The sequence below is a fragment of the Synchiropus splendidus genome, chromosome 8, assembly GCF_027744825.2.
Source record: "Synchiropus splendidus isolate RoL2022-P1 chromosome 8, RoL_Sspl_1.0, whole genome shotgun sequence".
NCBI classification, from domain to species: Eukaryota; Metazoa; Chordata; class Actinopteri; order Syngnathiformes; family Callionymidae; genus Synchiropus; species Synchiropus splendidus.
In genome coordinates this window covers 23,241,042-23,261,245 of record NC_071341.1, presented here as the reverse complement: position 1 = coordinate 23,261,245, position 20,204 = coordinate 23,241,042, and the positions used below count along the sequence as shown (strand labels likewise).

Below are 20,204 nucleotides of genomic sequence, written 5' to 3'. Positions count from 1 at the left end.
CCTCTGCAGGGTGGCTGGGCGCACCCTTAGAGATAGGGTGAGGAGTTCGGTCATCCTGGAGGAGCTCGGGGTGGAGCCGCTGCTCCTCCACATGGAGAGGAACCAGTTGAGGTGGCTCGGGCATCTGATCCGGATGCCCCCTGGACGCCTCCCTGGGGAGGTGTTCCGGGCATGTCCTACCAGGAGGAGACCCCGGGGAAGAGCCAGGACTCGCTGGACAGATGATGTCTCCGCTCTGGCCTGGGAACGCCTCGGGATCCCCCGGGAAGAGCTGGAGGAGGTTTGAGTGGATCAGGAAGTTTGGGCTTCCTTGCTCCGAATGCTGCCTCCGCGACCCGACCCCGGATAAGCGGCAGAAGAAGGTGAAGGAGTTATTATTATTATTCATAGTATTATTCATATTGTTATTATTAATAACAATAAACTTCAAGAACATACGGAAGAGAGAAGCAGATGACAAAAACCATACACAAGGGGAAATGAAGATTGAAACGATCATGAAAATTACATCATAAATGACGCCAGAACAGACTCTAAATCAATGGTTAAAGTCCAGTGAAGCCCCGCGCGATGTTTCGTCAACGTGTTTCCGCTTCCGGGGAGTCAGCGTCAGACAAGATGGCGGCGCAGCAGCAGCAGCAACAAGCCGCCGCCGGGATGTCGCAGGCTGGACTCCAGCAGCAGCAGCAGCAGCAGCAGCTGAGTCAACAGCAAGACTTTGACCCGGTGCACAGGTTCAAGATGCTCATCCCTCAGCTGAAGGAAAGTCTGCAGGTGGGAACGAACACGGAGTCGCAACCAGCCAACCGTCGGTCCATTGTTGTTGTTGTGCGTTTGTTTTAGAACCTCATGAAGATCGCGTCCATGAACCTGGCTCACAACACCACTATAGACAACGGGAAGTGAGTGCGCTGCAAACGATGTGGCTCCTTTTTCCAGCCGCTTTGACTCGCATTTCTTCTGTGGCAGCAAAAGCGACGACAACCCCGTGCAGCGATTCGACAAGAGCCTGGAGGAGTTCTACGCTCTGTGTGATCAGCTGGAGCTGTGTCTGGTGAGTGTTGTCCGACACCTGCTGTGGAGGGAGGTGAGCGTGCACTGTTGAGCCCCTCACCGGCCGCGCGTGTCCCTCCCACAGAGGCTGGCCTACGAGTGTCTGTCCCAGAGCATCGACAGCGCCAAGCACTCCCCCAACCTGGTGCCCACGGCCACCAAGCCGGACACGGTGCAGACCGAGTCCATGTCCTACGCGCAGTACCTGGCCATGATCAAGTCCCAGATCTCCTGCGCCAAGGACATCCACAACGCCCTGCTGGAGTGCTCCAAGAAGATCGCCGGCAAAGGACAGCCGCAGGGAATCATGTAGCCCTGCACAGCTCCGGCCGGAGCCTCGGACTCACGCTGCCGTGCTCGGCAGGGAAGAGCGTGGTTTGCGGACGTTCCACTCTGGACAAAACCGTCCTGAGGACAACTGCGGTCGATGTCAGCGACAGCCAGCAGAGGGCGCCAGAGAAAACCTTTCTTCCTTTTTGCTCTTTTGTATGGTAATAAATCCGTTTTGTAAGTAGGTAACATTTGTGCTCATGATTTTGTGACCAGAACAAACCACACACCTGAGTATGAGCCGAATAACTGGATGTTTGTGGACTGAGGACATTCATAAAAATGATGCTAGTTTTGAGTGTGGATCTTTCCCACATGCCTTTTATCGTGAAAAGAAGGAATGCAGTGCAAGTGTGATGCCAGCAGACAAAACTAGTGCTGTGATGCTGTGATCCAGCTGTATAAACCATCCAGAAAGTACTTCATGAAAAAGCAACTTTAATCAACAGTAAAAAACAATCGGAGCCCAAGTCGGTCTGAAGCCCGTCGCTGTGTTGGAGTTGAAAACGCAAACAAAACATCTGAACGTTTGGATCCTCACTTCTGAAGCGGGTCAGGTTTGCGCCTCAGGAGGTTTGGAAGAAGGGATTGAAGAAGTCGGATCATCCGCCGCCCGCTGGGGCTTCTGCAGCTGCGCAGCACCTCAGAACCATCTGAGCTACTGACAAGTGCTCGCCTCCAAAAATACCAGCGTCAGCCACAACATGAGCTGCGTTTCTCGGCTGCGCTCTACTTGACCTTCCGCATGGCGCAAATCAACACAGTCAACAGGTGCACAAGCCACTGCTGGTGCGGACAGACAGACCCACACTGAGCGCACAGACATCTGCAGAGATGAGTGACTCGGTGAACCGTCACCAGAAAACATGTTCCTCAATGTGTCTATGACTCGACACGCGACACCTGAAAATAAAGCACATACAGTATGGCAACATGAGCAGAAAACACAAGCAACATCACGAGGAAAACTTTTATATTGATAGGAGTGGAAGCTCACCAGGCCCATATCAGACTGACATACAGCCAGCTTTGCAAACAGCTTCATGAGCTGCTGCACGGTTTGGCTGCATCACATCCGGCACCAGCATTTTCCTGAAAGTGAACTGCAGAGCCGAGTCATGACGGAGGAGGAGGCCTGGGAACCTCTGTGTCCGAGCATCAACAAACACTTGGGGAGTGGAAACAGTCCTGATCTCAAACTCAAAGAACCATCCAGACTTTTCAGTGGCTTCAAACAAAAACCAAACAGCTAACGCCCAGATGAGTGAGTCATTTATGACAGTACGTCTTGCCTACTTCTTCTCATGACCTTGATCACGGAAAGGAAAGGGAATCCAACGTTTCATTTTTGTTTCTTTTATTAAGAATACAGAAGGAATAAGACACATGTGGAACACCAGTGTGAGCAGGATGAAGACCATGAGACACTGTCCAAGTGCGTCAGTTGTGGACGGCTGTGACACTGAAGTGTGTACCAACAACGAGGGATCGTGGGGTTCATTCAGTTGAAGTGAGATCTACTGGAGCTGGAAGACACCTTCAGCGGTGACAGCTGTAAAGATGTTTTTCTTGGATGGCTACGTGCTTCAACTGTCGTCCTCTATACAAGAGTTCAGCGAGGATGGTTCCACAGAGAGAAGGAGGAATCTTAAGTTCAGAAGATAAAAGTGGCGTAGTATCAGTTGTGTTCTGGCCTTTTCTTCAGGAGAAGCAGGCGGCATTTCCAGCCTCTCTCAGGGCTTTATCGAGACTTTTCTGTCGCTCCTGCGCTTCTCCTTCGCCGTCTGATCCCTGACAAACACAAGCAAACCCAGTGAAGAGACGTCGAGGGCACATGCCTGGGCGGGTGCCACTGACCTTTGAGCTTGTCTGGAGGGAGGCAGAGCCGCCTGCTGACTGCCGCGGAGCTGCCGCTGACCCGGGCGCGACATGAAGTCGGACTGATAGTTGGACAAGGACTGCTGCCACTCTTCATCAAAGGCACGTGCTTCAGCTGGAGGGAGAGACATCAGCGTGAGTGGCGGCGAGAGCCCAGACTGTGGAATCCTTCAGCTCACATTCGTCCATGTTCTGAAAGTCCTGGATCAACTCCTTCTCCCCAGTCTTCCTGTTGCTCTTCCTCTCCACCACATGGCCTCTGTCCTTGATGTGGTGACCGATGGACATCTTCTCCAGACCGCTGTCCGAGTCCTTCAGAGTTCGCCGGGTTTCCTTGATCTACGCAGAAACACAAACATTCATTCCTGGAAGGAGCTCTTCTGACCTACACACAGGGTCATGACGTACCCCTCCGGGGGCGCAGCGGGTCGAGGATGAGGCCTGGAAGACTTTGGGCGGGTCGTTTCCAACCTTCGAGTAGGTCATGACTGAGGACGAGCTGAAGGAGTGAGTGTTTGGGTCGGCGGACATGTTGCCCTGCGAACAGAGACAGACACGGTCAGCTGCCGAGGACCTCCAGCTCTCAGAAGGAGCCGGTCCTCACAAAGCTGCGGTGCATCTCGTCCATCCTGCTCCTCATGTTGGCCATCATGTGGTCCACCATGCCGAAAGGGTTCGTCGTCATGTCCTGCGGAGGAGCCACCACAGGACGGGTCAGACTGGAGAGCCACACCTAACAGCGCCCCCTCGTGTGCAAACACGGAGGCTAACTACACATGACGCCAGTCACACGCAGGCTTTTAGCTGGAGAGGGTCTAAACTGAAAAACTGGACGCCCTCCAGCACTCCAAACCAGACACCCTGTTCCTCAGCAGGACGCCCTAAATGTATCATTAGTCCCTGCATAACGCCCAACTCCAAGTGTCATCTCACTGGTTTACATTCAGTTGTGTTACCGCCCGGTAATTTAGCCAAATATGATCCAAATGCGCAGATTTTGGCCATTGCGGTCGCCATATTGGTTTAGCGCCATAATCTCGCGGTGATCACATGGTAAGTGGCGACAGTCGCGGCATGGAGACGCGCTGCTGTTGACAGGATGTGTGACGCTGAAGACAGGAGGAAACCGCAGATAAGTTCCAAACCTGAAACAGTTGTTCACAAAATACAAACATAAAGTTATTTTGGTACAAATAGATGTTTACAGCTGTGTTTTTTTACATGTTAGTGACCTATGTCACGGACTCTAAAAACACCACTCACCATCAGCTCAGTACCGAGGTGGACGACTCGGTGACTAGAACGTTCAAGCCCGCTGCCCCGGTCATTGCACGGGTGCTGACTTCCTTCAACCTCAGACAGGCGAGGCAAGATCCCACTCACCCCACAGGTCACACCCTCCATCTCCTCATCTCCTCCAGGTATCAACCCTACTGACGTCCATAGGCCGTGATCACCACCTGAGTCCACTCTTCCAACTTTGGAGGAAGGAATTTCTCTGAAGCTTTATCGAATTACTCCGCAGCGTTTTGCATTTGACCTCAAAGTACTGACTTTCACCAGCTCTGGAAATGAGATCTACTGACTTACTCTCCTCATCTTTCCTGGACGGTCTCTAACTGTGATACAGTCCAGTCCACAGTTTGTTCATAATGCTGCCAAGATTAGGGAACAGGTCACTATTATTATTATTATTAACAATAATACTCTAGAGTGATATAATAGTGCTGGGTCACCGCAAAAAGTTTCCTGACAAGGAATGGAACCAAGGTTGCCGAGCAGACGACCAGTCGCTCGGGAGTGTTCCAGAGGTGAGAAAACCTCAGCCATTAATGTCCATGTCATTCCATCGTACGCAGTTTGATTTATTATTATCTGTTTTGCTAGTTTGGACGGAACCAAAGCCACATAAAGCCACATGACTTCAAAACCTCATTCAGTTTGGAAGGACGGTCCGAAAACCAGCAAAATCACATGAAAATGTCAGTGAAATGTGTTGAGAACTTTTGCAGTTAACAGCCAGACACATGCTCCAGATCCAGCACCATCTCAAGTCAACGCACGTCAACCGTGAGGAACTTCAGTGGAAGAAGGAGGCGCTCACGGAAAAGTGCCTGGATTTATTGTAGTGAGAAAAACATGGAATAAATTTCCAAAAGAAAGTCATTGTGTTTGTCAACGGTCGTCCTCCAGAGAAGGTGCAACTGAAGGCGACTTGCTCTCAGGCCAGGAGGAGAGGAGAGATCTGACGGAGGTCAGGAGTGTTTACGACACCGTGATCTGGGGCAAGCATTTCAAGTCCTGTCACCATGAGGGCGAGAGTGTATTTGGGCTGCGCAGGGGGCATGACGCGTCATTAGTGCGGCGCTGAATGACTTGTGTCCCATGTGTTGCCAGAGCTCAGTGCAACACTGACACCGCACTCCATTCTCAGAAGGCTGTGAAGCCACGGGAGCGACAGCCAGGACCGGGTCAGGGGGTCCAGAGGCTGCACTTTTTCCAAAGGTCAAGCGGACGGAGAGGGATCCAACCACGGAGCCCAGCAGCCACTTTTATCCATCGACCAACTCATGAAAGATCATTTCACTTTTGGAAATGAAGGGCTGCGGGTTTTATTTCAGCCAGATGGTCTGCAGTGCTGCGTGGCCAGTGAGTGTCATGCACTCAGCACCTGCCTCATGGCAAATATGTTTAAAAATTCAAGGTAACTAAACAACAACAGCATTGATGAGTGTTGTCACAAAGTTGTCTTGCAGCATGAAACACAGCACGGTCACATGACGGCCCCGAAAACCATACTGTACAGTTTGGACTTTTAAAATGGATCTTAAGATGAGTCCGACTGCGGGAGGGAAATAAACATTTCTGGACTCAGTTAGCATGTAGCGGGACTGCGACTGGACCGGCTGCGCCAGCCAGGAAGTAAACAAAGTGCTCCACAGACGTGAAGCTGGTCTACTGAGGTACAATATAAAACACACCTGAGATCAGCTGTCGCTCGTGACAACTCACAGCAAAAGATTTTCCAAGTGAAAATAAGAAGTCGGTGAAACAAGAGCCAGTGTTTTGACGTGTCGCAGTGGTGTCGGGTTGGAGCCTGTGACACAGCTGATAACGCCGTGGTGCTGCAGCAGACGCAGGAAGCAGAGGAGCAGCACATGGAGCCGACTCTCCTCACACTTCCTCTCTGCTGAGTCAGCGCTGCCATCTTACTGTCCCAGTGATAAAACACCTCATTTGAAAATGATACTTTTTACACCGAGACACACATCTTATTGCTTTGGACAAATACTATGAACTGAAATAGATTTGGTTCCGCTGGAGTGGTTGAGCGTCTGAATAGCTGAATACAAACCAGAGGTGGACTCTTCCATGTGGACGTGCAAGTATTCCAATAACAGATATGGCGTCTATAAACAGCAGGGATATTCCTGGCTCAGAGCGGCTGCATCAGTCAGCTGCAGCCGCTCGACTGACTCAATCGTCTGCAAGAGCTTTCTGCTTGACCTCACCATCTCCATTCCTGACTCTCCATCTACCGTCAGGTCAGTCAAACATAGACCTCAAACTGTCACCGGCTTCTGTTAAACACTGTCACGCTCAAAACCCTTCAGCTACACTGACATGTAGCATCAGCTTCAGGGAAGGTTTGAGTAGGAGTTCTGCATATTGACAGCCTGAACAATCATCAACCAAATCATTTAAGATATATTTATATATTAGGGGTGGGATTTAATGAAAAAAATGATCTAGTTAATTAGATAATTTGTGAATAATTAATCTCAATTAATCACAGTTTAATGGTAAAAGAATATTTGCCTCAAGAATTTCATTTTCAATGTGAATGAATTTGGTATTTTACTGAATCAAACGATGGAGCCGTACTGTACATTTAAACAACAAAATATTGTTTATTTTGCATCAGTTTGACAGTAGCACAATAAACCACCATGGTGTCTATATTCATCACCTGATTTAAACTAAAGCTCTTTTAATGTCTGGACAATATTTGTATAAGAATGTCAATTTGATAAGAATGTCAAGTCCATTCAGAGCAGTGGAAACTCTGGTCATTGTGTAGTGAAAAACCTCCCTGAACCAAAGCAAACAGATGCTTTTGTTTGCTTTGGTTCAGGGAGGATTCCTCCATGTTTGTTGTTGTTGTTGTTCTCATCCTAGCTGCCACGTGTCTTGTGCATCAGTGGCATCAGTGGAGCAGGAACTCCTGCACTGACATTTTGCAAAGAAGAAACCAGGTCCAGGATCTAAGTTGATAAAGGCGAGGTGCAGCACTGCAGAAATAACCCTTCAGACGACTGTAAACTAGAACTACAGAACCCAGGAGTAAAACGAGTGCCAGGAACGGGACGGTTCCACAGGGCCGGAGTTGTGAGTGTGTCAACAAAACACAGTGTGTCAGTAGAACAAAGCCCTATTAATAGAGCCAGAGCAGCAGATAGAGCTGGGGGTTGCCCTTTCACTGAAGCATTCTCAAGTTGAGCCAGACAATAGAAGGACCAGAGTAGATGGCGCTTTTCAACCCCAAAGTGGGGACTCACAGAATAAACCGTCAAACCACGTAATGTCCTTCCTGCATTTTGGTAAACTGCTCTTATTAGAACTTGTATTGTCATCAGGAGGGTCAAAGAATACGACCTGGAATCAAGTGTCCGAGAGGGTCGCTGCAGTTGAACCAGTGTTGGAACATGGGCGAGTTGTGTTCTCACCCTGTTGTCGTTCCTCAGAGCCGGGGACGAGCTGGTCTGTCCCGCGGCATCATGGCTCCTGCCGTCCATGATGCTGGGCATGAAGGGTCGGCCGAAGGGCTCCGAGAAGCTCCGCATCACCTGCCTCATGTGTTCACCGTGCGCTCGGAACGGGTCCCTGTGGAAGCAATCCACCGCATCAAGTCAGGCTTCTCCAGGTCAACTGGGTGCTGGGTTCAGCAGCTCTACACCGAGTCTCAGCAAACGGCTCCTCCTACTGTCCCGGTCGCACACCTGCTGTGAGAGACCCACCTGGATCCTGTCGGGACTTACTTCAGGCCGCTATTCCCAGACTACACAGTCGTTCCCTTGTAGGAGCCTTGTTGTGCTTTTAAATAATGGAGTGTCGAGTCATCTACAGTGATCGTCATGGAATGAATGGCACCACAGTGAAAAACTTTTTCTTCAAAGTTTTCGGCTGATTTGAAGGCTCAGTGGCTGAAGTTAGTAAAACAGAGCGCCTACAATGTCGCGGCCACTTTGTATCATATGTCTAACTTGGTATATACAAACATAAAAGGTAATATTGATGTGAAGTTTCTCTTTGGGTACGTGCATGTTAAGTGGGTGGGGGAAGGGAGGGTCACACCAGGGGCCCCTGAAAACCCTATTTTTATGATCGTATCTTGTTGAAACCAGCCAGAGCAGCCATTACATCAAGAAAGCCAGTGTAATTCAGGTCAATAAAAATTGAAGATTAGATAATTGTGTTCATGAAACTGACTCGTACATCTGGACTCCACCAAAGGAATTTAGAAAAACACATCAATATAATATCATATTTTATAAAAACTTATACAAAAGAAGTGATAATGACGACACACCTATGGTTATGGAAACATTCATTTAGCAGGAAATAGATAAATGAACCAACAGGTTTCATCGTGCTGCATTTCCCAACAGTGAGAATGCAATAAAGGACATCTCAGACATGCAACATGTAATCGTGCCATCCGCGTGTTTGGCATCGATCAAGCGAACCAGCCGGTTCGAAGTGGACAGAACTCGTGTCAAAGGTCACGTATCTCGGCGCAACAACAACGAACAAGCAGCAAGCGCAACTCACGAGAAGAAGGGGTCTTCGTCGAAATCTCTGAGAATATTGTTTCTGAACATCTCCAGCGAATCAGCTCTCTGACGTGATAATCCGTGGACGCGCCGCTCTCCTCGAGCCCTGACGGGAGCGCGAGGCTATAATATACGTTCGCACTGGCACTGGACAGCCACGTGACACGCGCCGCGCCCCCTGATTGGCCAGCTCCTCGACGCTTTGAACACGTTCTTCCGTGTGTTGTCAGCGGTTGCTATGGCAACCACACGAGCGTTTTCGCGATTATTCTCCGGGAGAATAGGCTTTTGAAAAACAAGTCAACATAACCCTGAAATACGCGCCCTGTCGAATCAACGCGCTGTCGCTTACACAACAGACGATGTGGGGACGTGACAGTGACGCAGCGCGCGAGACTCGGTGTGGATGACTGTGGGACAGTTCCTCAAATAGCCACCAGAGTGAATCCTACACCCGCTCAACACCGACACCACACAGGGAATGACGTAACACCTCACATGAAACACCAGTTGGAAGTCGGTATAAATGCGTGTATTTTAATAGTAACCGGTCCCAACAATGATCCAAAACACTCCTCCCTCTGATGAGAGTCTGAGATTAAACAGATGATGGCACCACAGTGAGGAGACACACTCTCTCACACGCGCGCGCGCACGCACGCACGCACGCGGTCGACCAGTGTGAGTCAGTGAGTTGGACTGATTCTTCTTTATTAAAAACACAACAGCAGCAGATGACAACTCTTCAAAATAACGGCGTGACACCTGTCACTTCTGGAAGCAAAGGGAGAAACTCGATCCACTCCAGTGATTTGCAGCAGGCGGCGAGGGCCAGTGAGGGGACGGGTCTCTCAGATGACTGGACTTCCCATCAGCCTCTCCTGCCGCAGGGAGTCCAGCCTCTTGAGCCACAGCTCCTCAGCCTTGTCCTTGTCCACGAACAGCTGCGGGAGCAGACACAGACAAGCAGCGCATCACTTCAGCTCTTCATCCTGAACTCGCACGTGGACTCCTGTTGTCCTCCGCCACAGTCTTTGGTCGGTCGCCTGCTCACAAGTGAAACGGTGACACCGTCAACTCCAGTTCCACTGGACATCAGACTCATTTCACAAAGTGTCTCTTGGTTCAGGCTGGTGACAGGGCAAAGACTGGCACCTGGTTGGCTTCCGTGGCAGGCGGGGATGAGATGCGTGTAAAACACGGGCTGCAGAGCGGCTGATGAATGAATCTGTGGGATGTAACCTCATTACCAGACACAGACGGGGTGAATCTGTGTGTGTGTGATATTGTTAACATATGTGTCCATGTGAGTCGCAGGCTCTGCACCAGCCGATCGCTCACTTCCACCCGCTGCGCTGCGTGTCAGACTCCACGCCAGCGACACGTGTGTGTGTCGGCCCGTCGCTATTAAGAACGACGGCAGCGGGGCGGGGCCTGATGGCTCTCATCTGGTGTAATTGGGGGCCGGGGCCGGGGCCCGCCTGGGGCATATTGCTGCCATACATCAGCCTGTCTGCCGGAGCCGTGTTAGAGCGTGATCTGCATACGTCAGAACTTAACTGAGTTTAGCAGCAGAGATGGATGAGTGGCAGGACTCAGGCAGCGTTATTGGACTTCAAAGTTTTCTTTCTCCTTTATCATCAGTTTGCATATCAAGTAGCAGGTGACACCGGAGGGTTATAATACACTACACCACCGGGGCCCTGCTGCACTCTGCAGTGAACCTGCCGAGCAAGGGAAAACACTTAGTGAGCTGACGGTGCCCTCTAGGAGGCGCTGCTGTCCAGCAACAAGGTTGCTCACTTCCGAGCTCTTCCTCACCGCCGCCTCTTTCCAGGGTGGAGCTGAATATGTCGCCCTGTCTCCAGCCTGACTTAAGAGCAGACACTTGGGGTCACACTGAAGTGAAGATGGCAAATGTCAGTGCCATCTACCGGTCAGAATATAAACTATTGATGTTGTTGCGCTACATGTATTTTATCTCTGTAATTCTTCAGGATCACTGGCTGGTTGACATTTTTGGCCAAAATCAAAAGAAATTAACATGGAAATCTTTCAAAAATTCATTAACACAGCAACGGAACACCAAAAAAATGGAATAAAATCCCTCATCGACAGTCAGATGATTCTGGGGACCTGTCGGATTGTGATGTGGTTTTCTCCAACTGACTTGTATTAAATGTGTAATGCTGTATGCAAGTTATTTAAGGCCTACGTCGACATGAAACTCACCGCTGGATGTGCCAGGGTGTCGCTGTCATTGTAGATGATGGAAATGGGGAAATTGACCTCCACGGACTCGGTGCTCGGGGTCTCCTCAACCTTCTCCGTCTGGAGAAAAAAAATGTGAAAGGGGTGTTTAGACTCAAGCAGGAACTCACGCACAGTCTATTTATCCATCATGGTGCATTTTTAAAATAAAATATTAATTTACAACACTCTTTAGTTAAACCTAATGAAAGGTATTTTCCTTTTTAAAATGCTATACTGAGTAGCATGGAATATTGGAGTCCAAATGATTTGGAAATAGGATGAAAACAGTATATTGAATATTTTAATAAACCTGGATTGAGAAAGAATATAGTTTCAAACACAAGTACCAAAATTAACACAACGTAAATGCAATACACGGTATGACCGCTAGATGGTAGTAAAAGCCAAGCGCAAGGCACCGACACGGACTGAAAAAACAAACAAACCTATTTTTCACTTTTTTAAAGATAAATCTTAAGCGTATCCTTGATAAACATCGATCATGTTATTTATTTATTTATTTATTTTCACGCAAGCGTTTGAATGTGCTCAAACTTTGATGAGCTGGGCTCATCCTCAAGTGAAGCGGTCACTTTTATATCGGAGATAATTATGGCTTGAAAGCATTAATATTCAAATATTCTGCGCTCAAAGAGCCGGCTGCGTGGCAGGTGAGATTTGTCACTTGGACAGCAACATCCTGGACACTTTTGTGAGCGCTTAAGCAGTAAAAAGCGGCTCCTTTTAGATGGAGCGGACGGGACTTGAAATAATAATTCTCTGTCGCTCTCATGGAGCCATCTGTAAAGTGATAGAAGGCAAAGTGACATGAAACCATTTTCTCTCCATCCCAGGAGGAACGACTTAAAACTATAATAAGGCCCTGTGTTTAAAAGGATGGCCTTGTTGTACCTGATGAAGAAGGGAATATGAATGACTTGCCAAGTCCATTCAAGTCTCCAACACTCAGACTGGGGAGTCAATGTTTACCTAGCTGAGGCTCCAATTAGAGCTCATTTGGCCGCACTGAGGGAGTCGGTGGAACAGAGGCCAGTTTGGCTGAGAACAAGAAAATGCTGGATCTCAAATCATGTTCATGATCAGGAAAATGCCAAACAATTACTTAACCACTAACTTTTTTTTGATAAAGCTGTGTGTAGTTTGTATAAAATGTAAAATGCCATTGAATCAGAAGGTACTCAGTTTCTTCACCTCCATGTTTATGGACATATTCAGCATTGTTCTACTGTTATTGTTGTTTTCTACACTGTTGTAACGGAGTTATAGAACTCAAATTCACAAACCTTGAGAGCTGAATACTGATAACAGACTAGTGTTGATGTTAGTCGTGACACACTCTGGTGAAGAGACGGTTATTTAAGAAGAACTGGGAAAACAAATAGGCAATTTGAGAAGAAGATGATGATGGACAAAGATGAACGTTTTTAAATGTGAAGTTTTGGAATATGAACAAATAAAAGTTAAAATTAAAAATAAATAAATCAATACTTATCAAAAAGGTTTTAGAATGAATGAATCATGATTTATATTTGACACCAGACTGATCGAACTGAGGCTGAATCTGTGCACATAAGCTTAAACAGCAGGGTGGAAGTGCTGCAGCGCTGCAACATGAAGTACATCAAAAAAAGTTTTTTCCTTTAATCTTTGAAACTCATGTCCATCATCACGATCTCATTTGGTCGCCTTCATCGTGGATGTTTTGGTTATGACATCACATTATATAATGTGGTGCACGGAAAGAAAACAGAAAGAAAATGAAAAAGTTCATTTGGTTCATCTGGGTTATTTGGAGGAATTCACTCTATTTTCTGTGATTCGCGTCCAAGTAAACTATGTCACAAATTATTCATAAAATATAGAGAAATAAAAATCCCTGGGAAAACATAAATCAAATATGCAGATGATTGAATCATGTCCTCACAGTGTATGAACATTAAATGAATGCAGTGGTAAAATACTAATAAGGGGTTCAACTGAACATTGAAAAATCAAACATGAAGAAAAGTATTGCGTCAAGCCTCAGATAAAAGTGTGTTTCGCTTCTTCCCTGTCATCACATGCATCTAGGCAGTGAATGAAAGTGCATGAAATCACGTTAAAATGTGTATCTGTTTGAAGATGTCTTTCAGGGAAAAACATGAACATGAATTCACACATGAATAGTTTGGTGGTTAATGGGTCGACAAGTCGCTGAACCAAATTTGAACCGTCTGATCCAGAGAAAGGAGGCGACGACCCTCAGTGTGACTCTTAAAAATCTTTTACGTCGTGGTTCACCCGCTGGCAGCGGTCAGCGTTTGTGTCTGGTCAGTGAACCCACACAAGAAGATTTGGTTTCCAGGAAAACCACCGACGGGAGCACGAAGGCAGTCGCTCCATTAGCTACTGAGTAGCTGCATCATCATGACTCCTTCTTGCAGGTCACTTGTTCCAGAGCCAGATGTCTCCCTATAGGACGCTGGACGGACAGTGGTTTGGTGGAAGCTAAATGACAACAGTTCTGGAGAACTCTCAGCTCGGCCCCTCCTCTGCACGTCACAACTCTTCCATCTACGCCTGACAGATCGGCCTGGTCCGGCCCAATCTGCAGCCACCGGAGTCCTGACCTTTATCGGGTCCAATAAGATCCCTCCCAAGATTTCTGTCACATGTTGTCGCTGATCTTCTCAAAACAGCCACCAGGCCAAACAAATCAAATTCCCTTTCTTTAGAGAGCGGAACATTTCAATAATGACTTTTGTGTATTGTCTGCAGCTGCCCATCTAGAGGAAGGCAGGAGGAGGGGGGCAGAGAGAGACCACCGTGTGCTCCCCAACACGCTGATGAAACCGTCTCCGGTTGGAACAAATGGCGCTGAATGGGGATGTTTGATTTGGTCTGGGCAGTCTCTGGACAGACGGCACCTCATTGCAGGAAGCGAAATCCAATAAGAGAGCGAGTGAAAAGATGGAGCGAGTGAGGGGCAGGGAGAAAACCAGAGACACAACGCACCTTGATATCATCCCTGGATGATTTGAAAGCCTGAGGAACAAAGGAATCACTCTCGATGGCCTCGATGTCCTTTATCCTTCGCACTTGCGCCTCCAGCGAAGCTCCCTCTGAAACACAGTCGACATACTGTAACAAAAGTACGGAGCCATGAGTTGAGAATCCCACCGAGGCCCCGCTGTCAACACCCCGTCCAGCAGACTGAACCCAAGACGGACTTAGTGGATTGTTTCTTACAGTTCTGCTCAATAAAGTTTGACAAAAAAAAGTCTGCTCTCCGCCTCATTTTCATCTCGGACGGCATTAAAAAAAGGACCGGGACACATAATCAGGAAAAGTAGCATAAGAAAGAGGCTAACAAGATGATCGCCAGACAGAGAATTACACTCAGATAATGCATTGGAAAATAATCAAAACATGAAGACAAACTCACTGCAATGGAATTTCATTACGGCGGCTAAATGTGATTAGGATTCATACAGTTCCATGTGGCTTGTCCAATCAAAGACAAAGGCAGGACGGCCTTCCAGTAAATGACTCCTGGATATAAACATCTCAGGATTCTGCATATCAGATAATAAATCACTTCAAGTATTCAGGAGTCTTCGCCGCGTAGGAGGGCAGAAATAGGTACAGGAAAGTTAGCGACTGAGGGAGGAGGGGGGGATCTGAATGCTTCTATTATTCTCTGCCTGTCAATCTCAGCACTGATGAGTCAATAGCCATCCTTCTCTCGCTCATCCATCCGTCCTCTCCTGCACTCTCCCATCCCTCTGACTGTCAATCTCACACACATGCCGGAGTCTCTGCTGCTCCCACTTGGAAGAAGAAGCAGTCCACACTCCGTGCCACAGCGACGCTCGGAGTGGCACCACAGGGCGATGCATGCCACGCAGACTGGCCAGGACTCACGTGCACAACACGCCGCAGAAACCCAGGATCAATTCAGCCCATTAGCCGCCACAGAGACAGTGTCAGAACCGATCTGCACGGTCCTGGTGTTTCATGAATAAATGAATATTTGTTCACAGTCAGCCGTCGTTCGCTCGTACCAAAGCTATTATGCTAGTTTTTTTTTTTTTTTGCGTCGCTCAAGCAAACAGTGTTCGATTTAAATGCACCGAAGAATTGGACGAGTGAGAGACGCGCAGGATTCTATAAGACAGATGATCAGTTCGTCATCCTCTGAGAGGTGTCGTACAGCCGCTCCAAAAACAGTAGATGAAGTCCGACCGCGGTGTTTGGTTCAAAGGCGTGTCATCGCTGCTCGCCCTGCGGGGTGAGTGTCGCCCCGGAGGAGACCTCAGTCGAGGCCTGTCTCTCACTCAGGAGTTGAATGTGCTTTACCTCATGTATCTACAGCAACATTTTACTGCAATATCTGCAGCTTTTCACCATCTGTTCAAGACAATGAAGCCACATGACTCCTGGGATTGCTACGCAACATTGAGACAATGAGCCTAAAATGATAACCAAATTAAAAAGCACTCAGAGAGCGCAGACCTCTGCCAAGCCACTCTTTCGCCCACATTTAGTTGCTCTATTTTATTCTGTTTGGCATTTGAAATGTCAATGATAACATGAGATAACATGACATGAGTCTAATAAGCCTAAAACTGAAGTATTTTTCTGCAAAACATTTCAGGTTTTATGGTCCAAAATGTACACGTAGCGATGATGTCAAAGGCACTGGGTATGACAAGGTGGAATTTGGGCATCGCAGCTACTACCAAGGAACTAAAAAGAACAAAGAGTTAATGAACCATAAATATAACGGCATCAGTCCTAAAAATGTATCAGTGTACAAGGAAGTCTTGGGTAAAAGTTGAGGGAGCTTGGAACTAAGCTTGAATTGACCTTCTCACCTCAACAACTTGTCATATAAAGGTATAAACCTTCGCTCTATCATCAGTATGAAGACCCATTAACTTTCTCCCCTCTGTGATCACAACATCCATACCTTTTTCCATGGAATTTTACAGGAAGTTATTTGTATAAATTACTCTCTTTGCAGTACAATACATCAACCGAAACATCACCTTGATCGCAATACATTTATACGTACCATAGAACTGAGGGATGATTTTTTTTCTTTGCTTTCTCAACAAACAAACCCCCCATCGTTGCAGCCAGCCGTTTGGAATAATCTCCGTGTGATTCAAATGAGCTGCCCAGGCAAGTGCCCAGCAACTTTGGGGGGCAGGTCAGCAAGCCAGGAAAAAGGGCACCTGTGTTTCTGAGGAGCACAGAAAAAAGGGCACAATTCTCCTCTAAGAAAAAGGCATGACACGTGTACATGACCACAGCTACAGACACAAAGGCAGCAAGTAAAAAATACAGTCCGTTACACCGTTAATGATTCAATAAAGACGACGAGTTATTACTTGCCGGGCAACAACGGCAAACACCATCTGACAGCTGATAACGGATCCTCATTTAAAGGTCGACACCCGAATTTTGGCAAGACTTTCCTTGTCAGATTGAGGTCACACTCACAAGCAAAAAACCATGGCGCTCCACAGCAGCTCCTTCAAGACCACAAACTTTTCGACATGCGTTATTGGCAGATAAAATGACTTCCATATGCTGTTTGTCAGATGTCAGCGGGCGCAGATATGTATTTCACCATAGAATCAAAAATAATGGACTGTGAGTGCGAGGAGAGAGGCAGACAAAAATCAATACTCGGGCCGGCCAGAGTGGACTCGGCAGACCGGAGAGGTCAAAGTTGATATTTAATATTGACACATTATCTGACAAATTAATTGAAAAGGTCGACTCCACTGTCGCTGCACCAGGCGCGGCTGGCTGACAGCAGACGCGGAGGAAAAGCGAGACAACTTTTCACTTCTCTGGCAGAGCAAGGTGTGTTCGTGAACACCTGCTTCCCTCTCATCTGAGTTTTCAGTCTGTGCAAAACGTGAGGAGGAAAGCCACCGTCTCACTCCTCAAATGAGTCGGACAGACAGCGATGCTGATTAGCAGCTCCGAATCAATACGCTATTGTTCTCTCTAAATAGCTGTTTGTCTACTCCATTGATTAAAACCAGAGGAGCCGGAGAGAAAATCAAACCGGCCAATGAAAACAGATTTTTAACTCATCTCCCACAGCCTTGAAACAGGGAGCAGCGGCAGCCTGCTGCTCTGCCAGAAGAGGGCGCTGTTTCACAAGACATGCCAACTGGGGGCGAAGGAGGGGGTGAAGGAGGGGTGAAGGAGGGGCGGCGGGGCCTCCGTCCCGACTGAGGCTCACGGTCTGTCCACCAAGAGCGGCCCATGAAAATATACTGCGAATTACTTCCAGTGATTGAGTTCAGGAGGGAGCCAGCTAAATTGCTGAGCGACTTGATGTGAGCAGGAAAAGACGGTTTATCTTTGAATGTATTTCACAAACAGTCCACAGAGAGTTTTTACAAATCGCCTCATGCTGTTATCTCATTATAAAATGGCCCCTGAGGAGCTCATTTATTTTTAAGAATGGTGGTTTCATTAAAAAGCAAAAAAGAAAGACTGCAATAAATTCATTTTTTAGGGAAAATATCCATCACCATTGCAATAATTCCACATTAATGTGAAAATAGTTTTCCAAATAATATGTTATGTGCTTCAAAATATGCACGTCATGATGGTATCAAAGCCGTTGGTCCCACTATGTCAAATCTGGGCATCAATTAAGGAACCATGAACATCACAACTTAAATGTAATATGTAGAAATAAAAGGTTAGGTAAACAACACATGAATTCACCTTCCCACCTCAGCGCCTCACATGTCCATCTGAAGAGTCGTCCCTAACCTCACCACCACATGAGTGATCAACAACTACAACACAGCAATAAAGAGCTGCTGAAGGCATGTAAAAAGTCATAGCAATAAGAGAATCTTCTTCTCTTTCTTAGTGTATTGACCATCAAGTGCAGCCCCAGTAGGACAGAACCTCCTCCCTATCTTGGTCTGGTCCTCGTAACTCCAACTAAAGGGTGAACATATGACCTCTCCATTCACTCACATGCTCTCCACCACCCCTCCAAACTCAGCTCTGAAACCAAACTCTTAACAGATAGAAGTGCTTCTCTTCACACGTCTGTCCATGGACTATGCTCAGCTCTTAAACCAGATTTACACATCTTCTTCTAGTCTGAACCCAGAGTCCATGGCTACAGATGCCCAAACAACGGGTCCTGACACATACACACCACACGCGGTGGTTTCATAGAGGCAACTTGACATCTTCATTTCCAACAATCCCCTGAAACAAAACACCACAAAAGTAATTTCGAAGTTATGAAGGAGCAAAAAAAAATGTGGTTGCTCATGGTCTCAACCAACCTACGCAACGGATTTGGGAAGTTGTCAGAAGCATCTGTCTGATCGTCCTCATGCCTGCATCCGACGCCGACACGTCTCTGGTAAACGGTGAGAAACTTCTCCGGCACGTGAATGTGATCCTGCTCCGCCCTTGGTTGACCAGGTTTCAATAAAGAGCTCTTCCTTCCTCAGCCCCATTACTTCTCCCTGTGCACTGCACTGAAGACGCGTAATTCAATGCTCAATTTCGGCCTGTCTCGGTGGAGACTGTCTTTTTTTGCCGGCTAATTGATAGAAATTAAGCCATTAATCAAGCCAGCAGCCATCAGTCAACCCCGGGAAGATGAATACTAACTTTCATAATAACCACCTTCCCAATTTTAGCCCTCATTAGCATTCATTTTTAATGTAATTATGCTATTCTTTTACACTGAGCTCATAAATTACTCCTCTTTTGTTGCTGGCTGGCCTTGTAAAAAACCAAACTAATGCTTTGTAGTCTGATCTTTAAGGCAATTACTGGCTTCTTCACTCTTTTATCTCTGTGCATTTCCAATAACCTGCTCTCTAATGATTTATCTCCACTGTAGACCCCCCCCCCCCTCCTCTCTCACAGTCTTTGCACCAGCGGCCAACTGCCCAGCTGCCAGCCTCCCCATCCTCCCACATTCTCCCATCACTTAACAGCATCCCCTGATGCAACGCAGAAACACACACATCCACCAGTTTAACCAGACTCTGTGAATGGAGGGGATATGTTTGTTTACAAGCTCCTTCAGTCATTTTCCAGCTTCATTAGCGAATATGTAGCAACGGTGACACCACCTGGGGAACGCCGCGGAGAGAGCGCGGCACTCCATCACGCTCTCTCTCTCTCTCTCGCCGGTCCCCGATGGGTCTTACCTGTAGGCTAGCTGTTCTTGTTTATGTAACCCCTGAGCCGGTGCACACACACAGGCACACACTTGCAGAATTTGGCATCAAACAGTGGAGTTAAGCTGAGCAGGGCTGTGTGCTGGGGGCGATGGAGAGGCTGCGGCCTGGCCCTGATCACAGCAGCAGCATCCTGGAAGCATCAAAGTCTTTAGCCGCCCGTTCTGCGGCTTCAACAGCCGCGCAAGCCTGCTAACGCTACTGAGCCGCCATTAAACAATAGGTTAGTGATTAAAACCAAACTTATTAGAGGCTTTCTCTGTGGGGCACCATTTATCAGATCATTAAAACAAATAACTGGAGAATTCTAATGAGCCTGTCTGGCTTTCTTGCTGCTACTTAAATAAAAAGGATCACAATGAGTCAGACTCCTCTCTTGCACTTCCACAGCCACGATATGAAAGAAAAAAGTGTCCGTTTTGGTCCTTGGATAGGTAATACTTTTAGACGCTATTGATCCGGCGCCGCTGACGGGTTCTGATGTCGACCCTGGAAATGCATCAAGTAGCTCATGAGCAGCTATTAGGCCCATTGATTTGCTGATTTCAATTGATAGCAGACAGGCCAGAGAACCATGTCAATATTTGCATAACTAATAGGCCAC

At 47.5% G+C, this 20,204-nt stretch overlaps 3 protein-coding genes across 4 annotated transcripts in view; 1 reads left to right on the top strand and 2 right to left on the bottom strand.

Annotated features, from left to right (window-relative positions):
- The first annotated feature begins 619 nt into the window (after positions 1–619).
- On the top strand, positions 620–1,563 carry med29 (mediator complex subunit 29). Its single transcript, XM_053873248.1, has 4 exons — positions 620–774; positions 844–902; positions 970–1,054; positions 1,139–1,563. Exons 1-4 carry the CDS (start codon positions 658–660, stop codon positions 1,364–1,366), a joined length of 489 nt encoding a protein of 162 aa, XP_053729223.1. The 5' UTR covers positions 620–657; the 3' UTR covers positions 1,367–1,563.
- Positions 1,564–2,723: 1,160 nt separating this feature from the next.
- mlf1 (myeloid leukemia factor 1) lies at positions 2,724–9,253 on the bottom strand. Its single transcript, XM_053872036.1, has 7 exons — positions 9,094–9,253; positions 7,989–8,145; positions 3,866–3,949; positions 3,670–3,798; positions 3,441–3,600; positions 3,241–3,376; positions 2,724–3,174 (listed from the first exon to the last, which is right to left on the bottom strand). Exons 1-7 carry the CDS (start codon positions 9,141–9,143, stop codon positions 3,117–3,119), a joined length of 774 nt encoding a protein of 257 aa, XP_053728011.1. The 5' UTR covers positions 9,144–9,253; the 3' UTR covers positions 2,724–3,116.
- A 140-nt stretch (positions 9,254–9,393) lies between these two features.
- The window catches only part of rsrc1 (arginine/serine-rich coiled-coil 1), a 172,146-nt gene continuing 161,335 nt past the window's right edge, over positions 9,394–20,204 (bottom strand). For both annotated transcript variants that reach the window (XM_053872032.1, XM_053872033.1), the window contains exons 11-13: positions 14,364–14,470; positions 11,328–11,426; positions 9,394–10,039 (exon numbers count right to left, since the gene is read on the bottom strand). In XM_053872032.1, coding sequence (XP_053728007.1) covers positions 9,947–10,039; positions 11,328–11,426; positions 14,364–14,470 — 299 coding nt within the window. In that variant the 3' untranslated portion in view covers positions 9,394–9,946. The remainder of the gene's footprint in view (positions 10,040–11,327; positions 11,427–14,363; positions 14,471–20,204) is intronic.

Bases quoted from the DNA above. Each gene is read 5' to 3' on its own strand.
- mlf1 (XM_053872036.1), bottom strand. From the start codon at position 9,143: ATGTTCAGAAACAATATTCTCAGAGATTTCGACGAAGACCCCTTCTTC. The intron at 3,799-3,865 runs GTGAGGACCGGC...CTCTGTTCGCAG, and splicing joins ACGAGATGCACCGCAGCTTT to GGCAACATGTCCGCCGACCC. The intron at 3,175-3,240 runs GTCAGTGGCACC...TGTGTTTGTCAG, and splicing joins CCCTCCAGACAAGCTCAAAG to GGATCAGACGGCGAAGGAGA.
- med29 (XM_053873248.1), top strand. From the start codon at position 658: ATGTCGCAGGCTGGACTCCAGCAGCAGCAGCAGCAGCAGCAGCTGAGT. The intron at 903-969 runs GTGAGTGCGCTG...CTTCTGTGGCAG, and splicing joins ACCACTATAGACAACGGGAA to CAAAAGCGACGACAACCCCG. The intron at 1,055-1,138 runs GTGAGTGTTGTC...TCCCTCCCACAG, and splicing joins ATCAGCTGGAGCTGTGTCTG to AGGCTGGCCTACGAGTGTCT.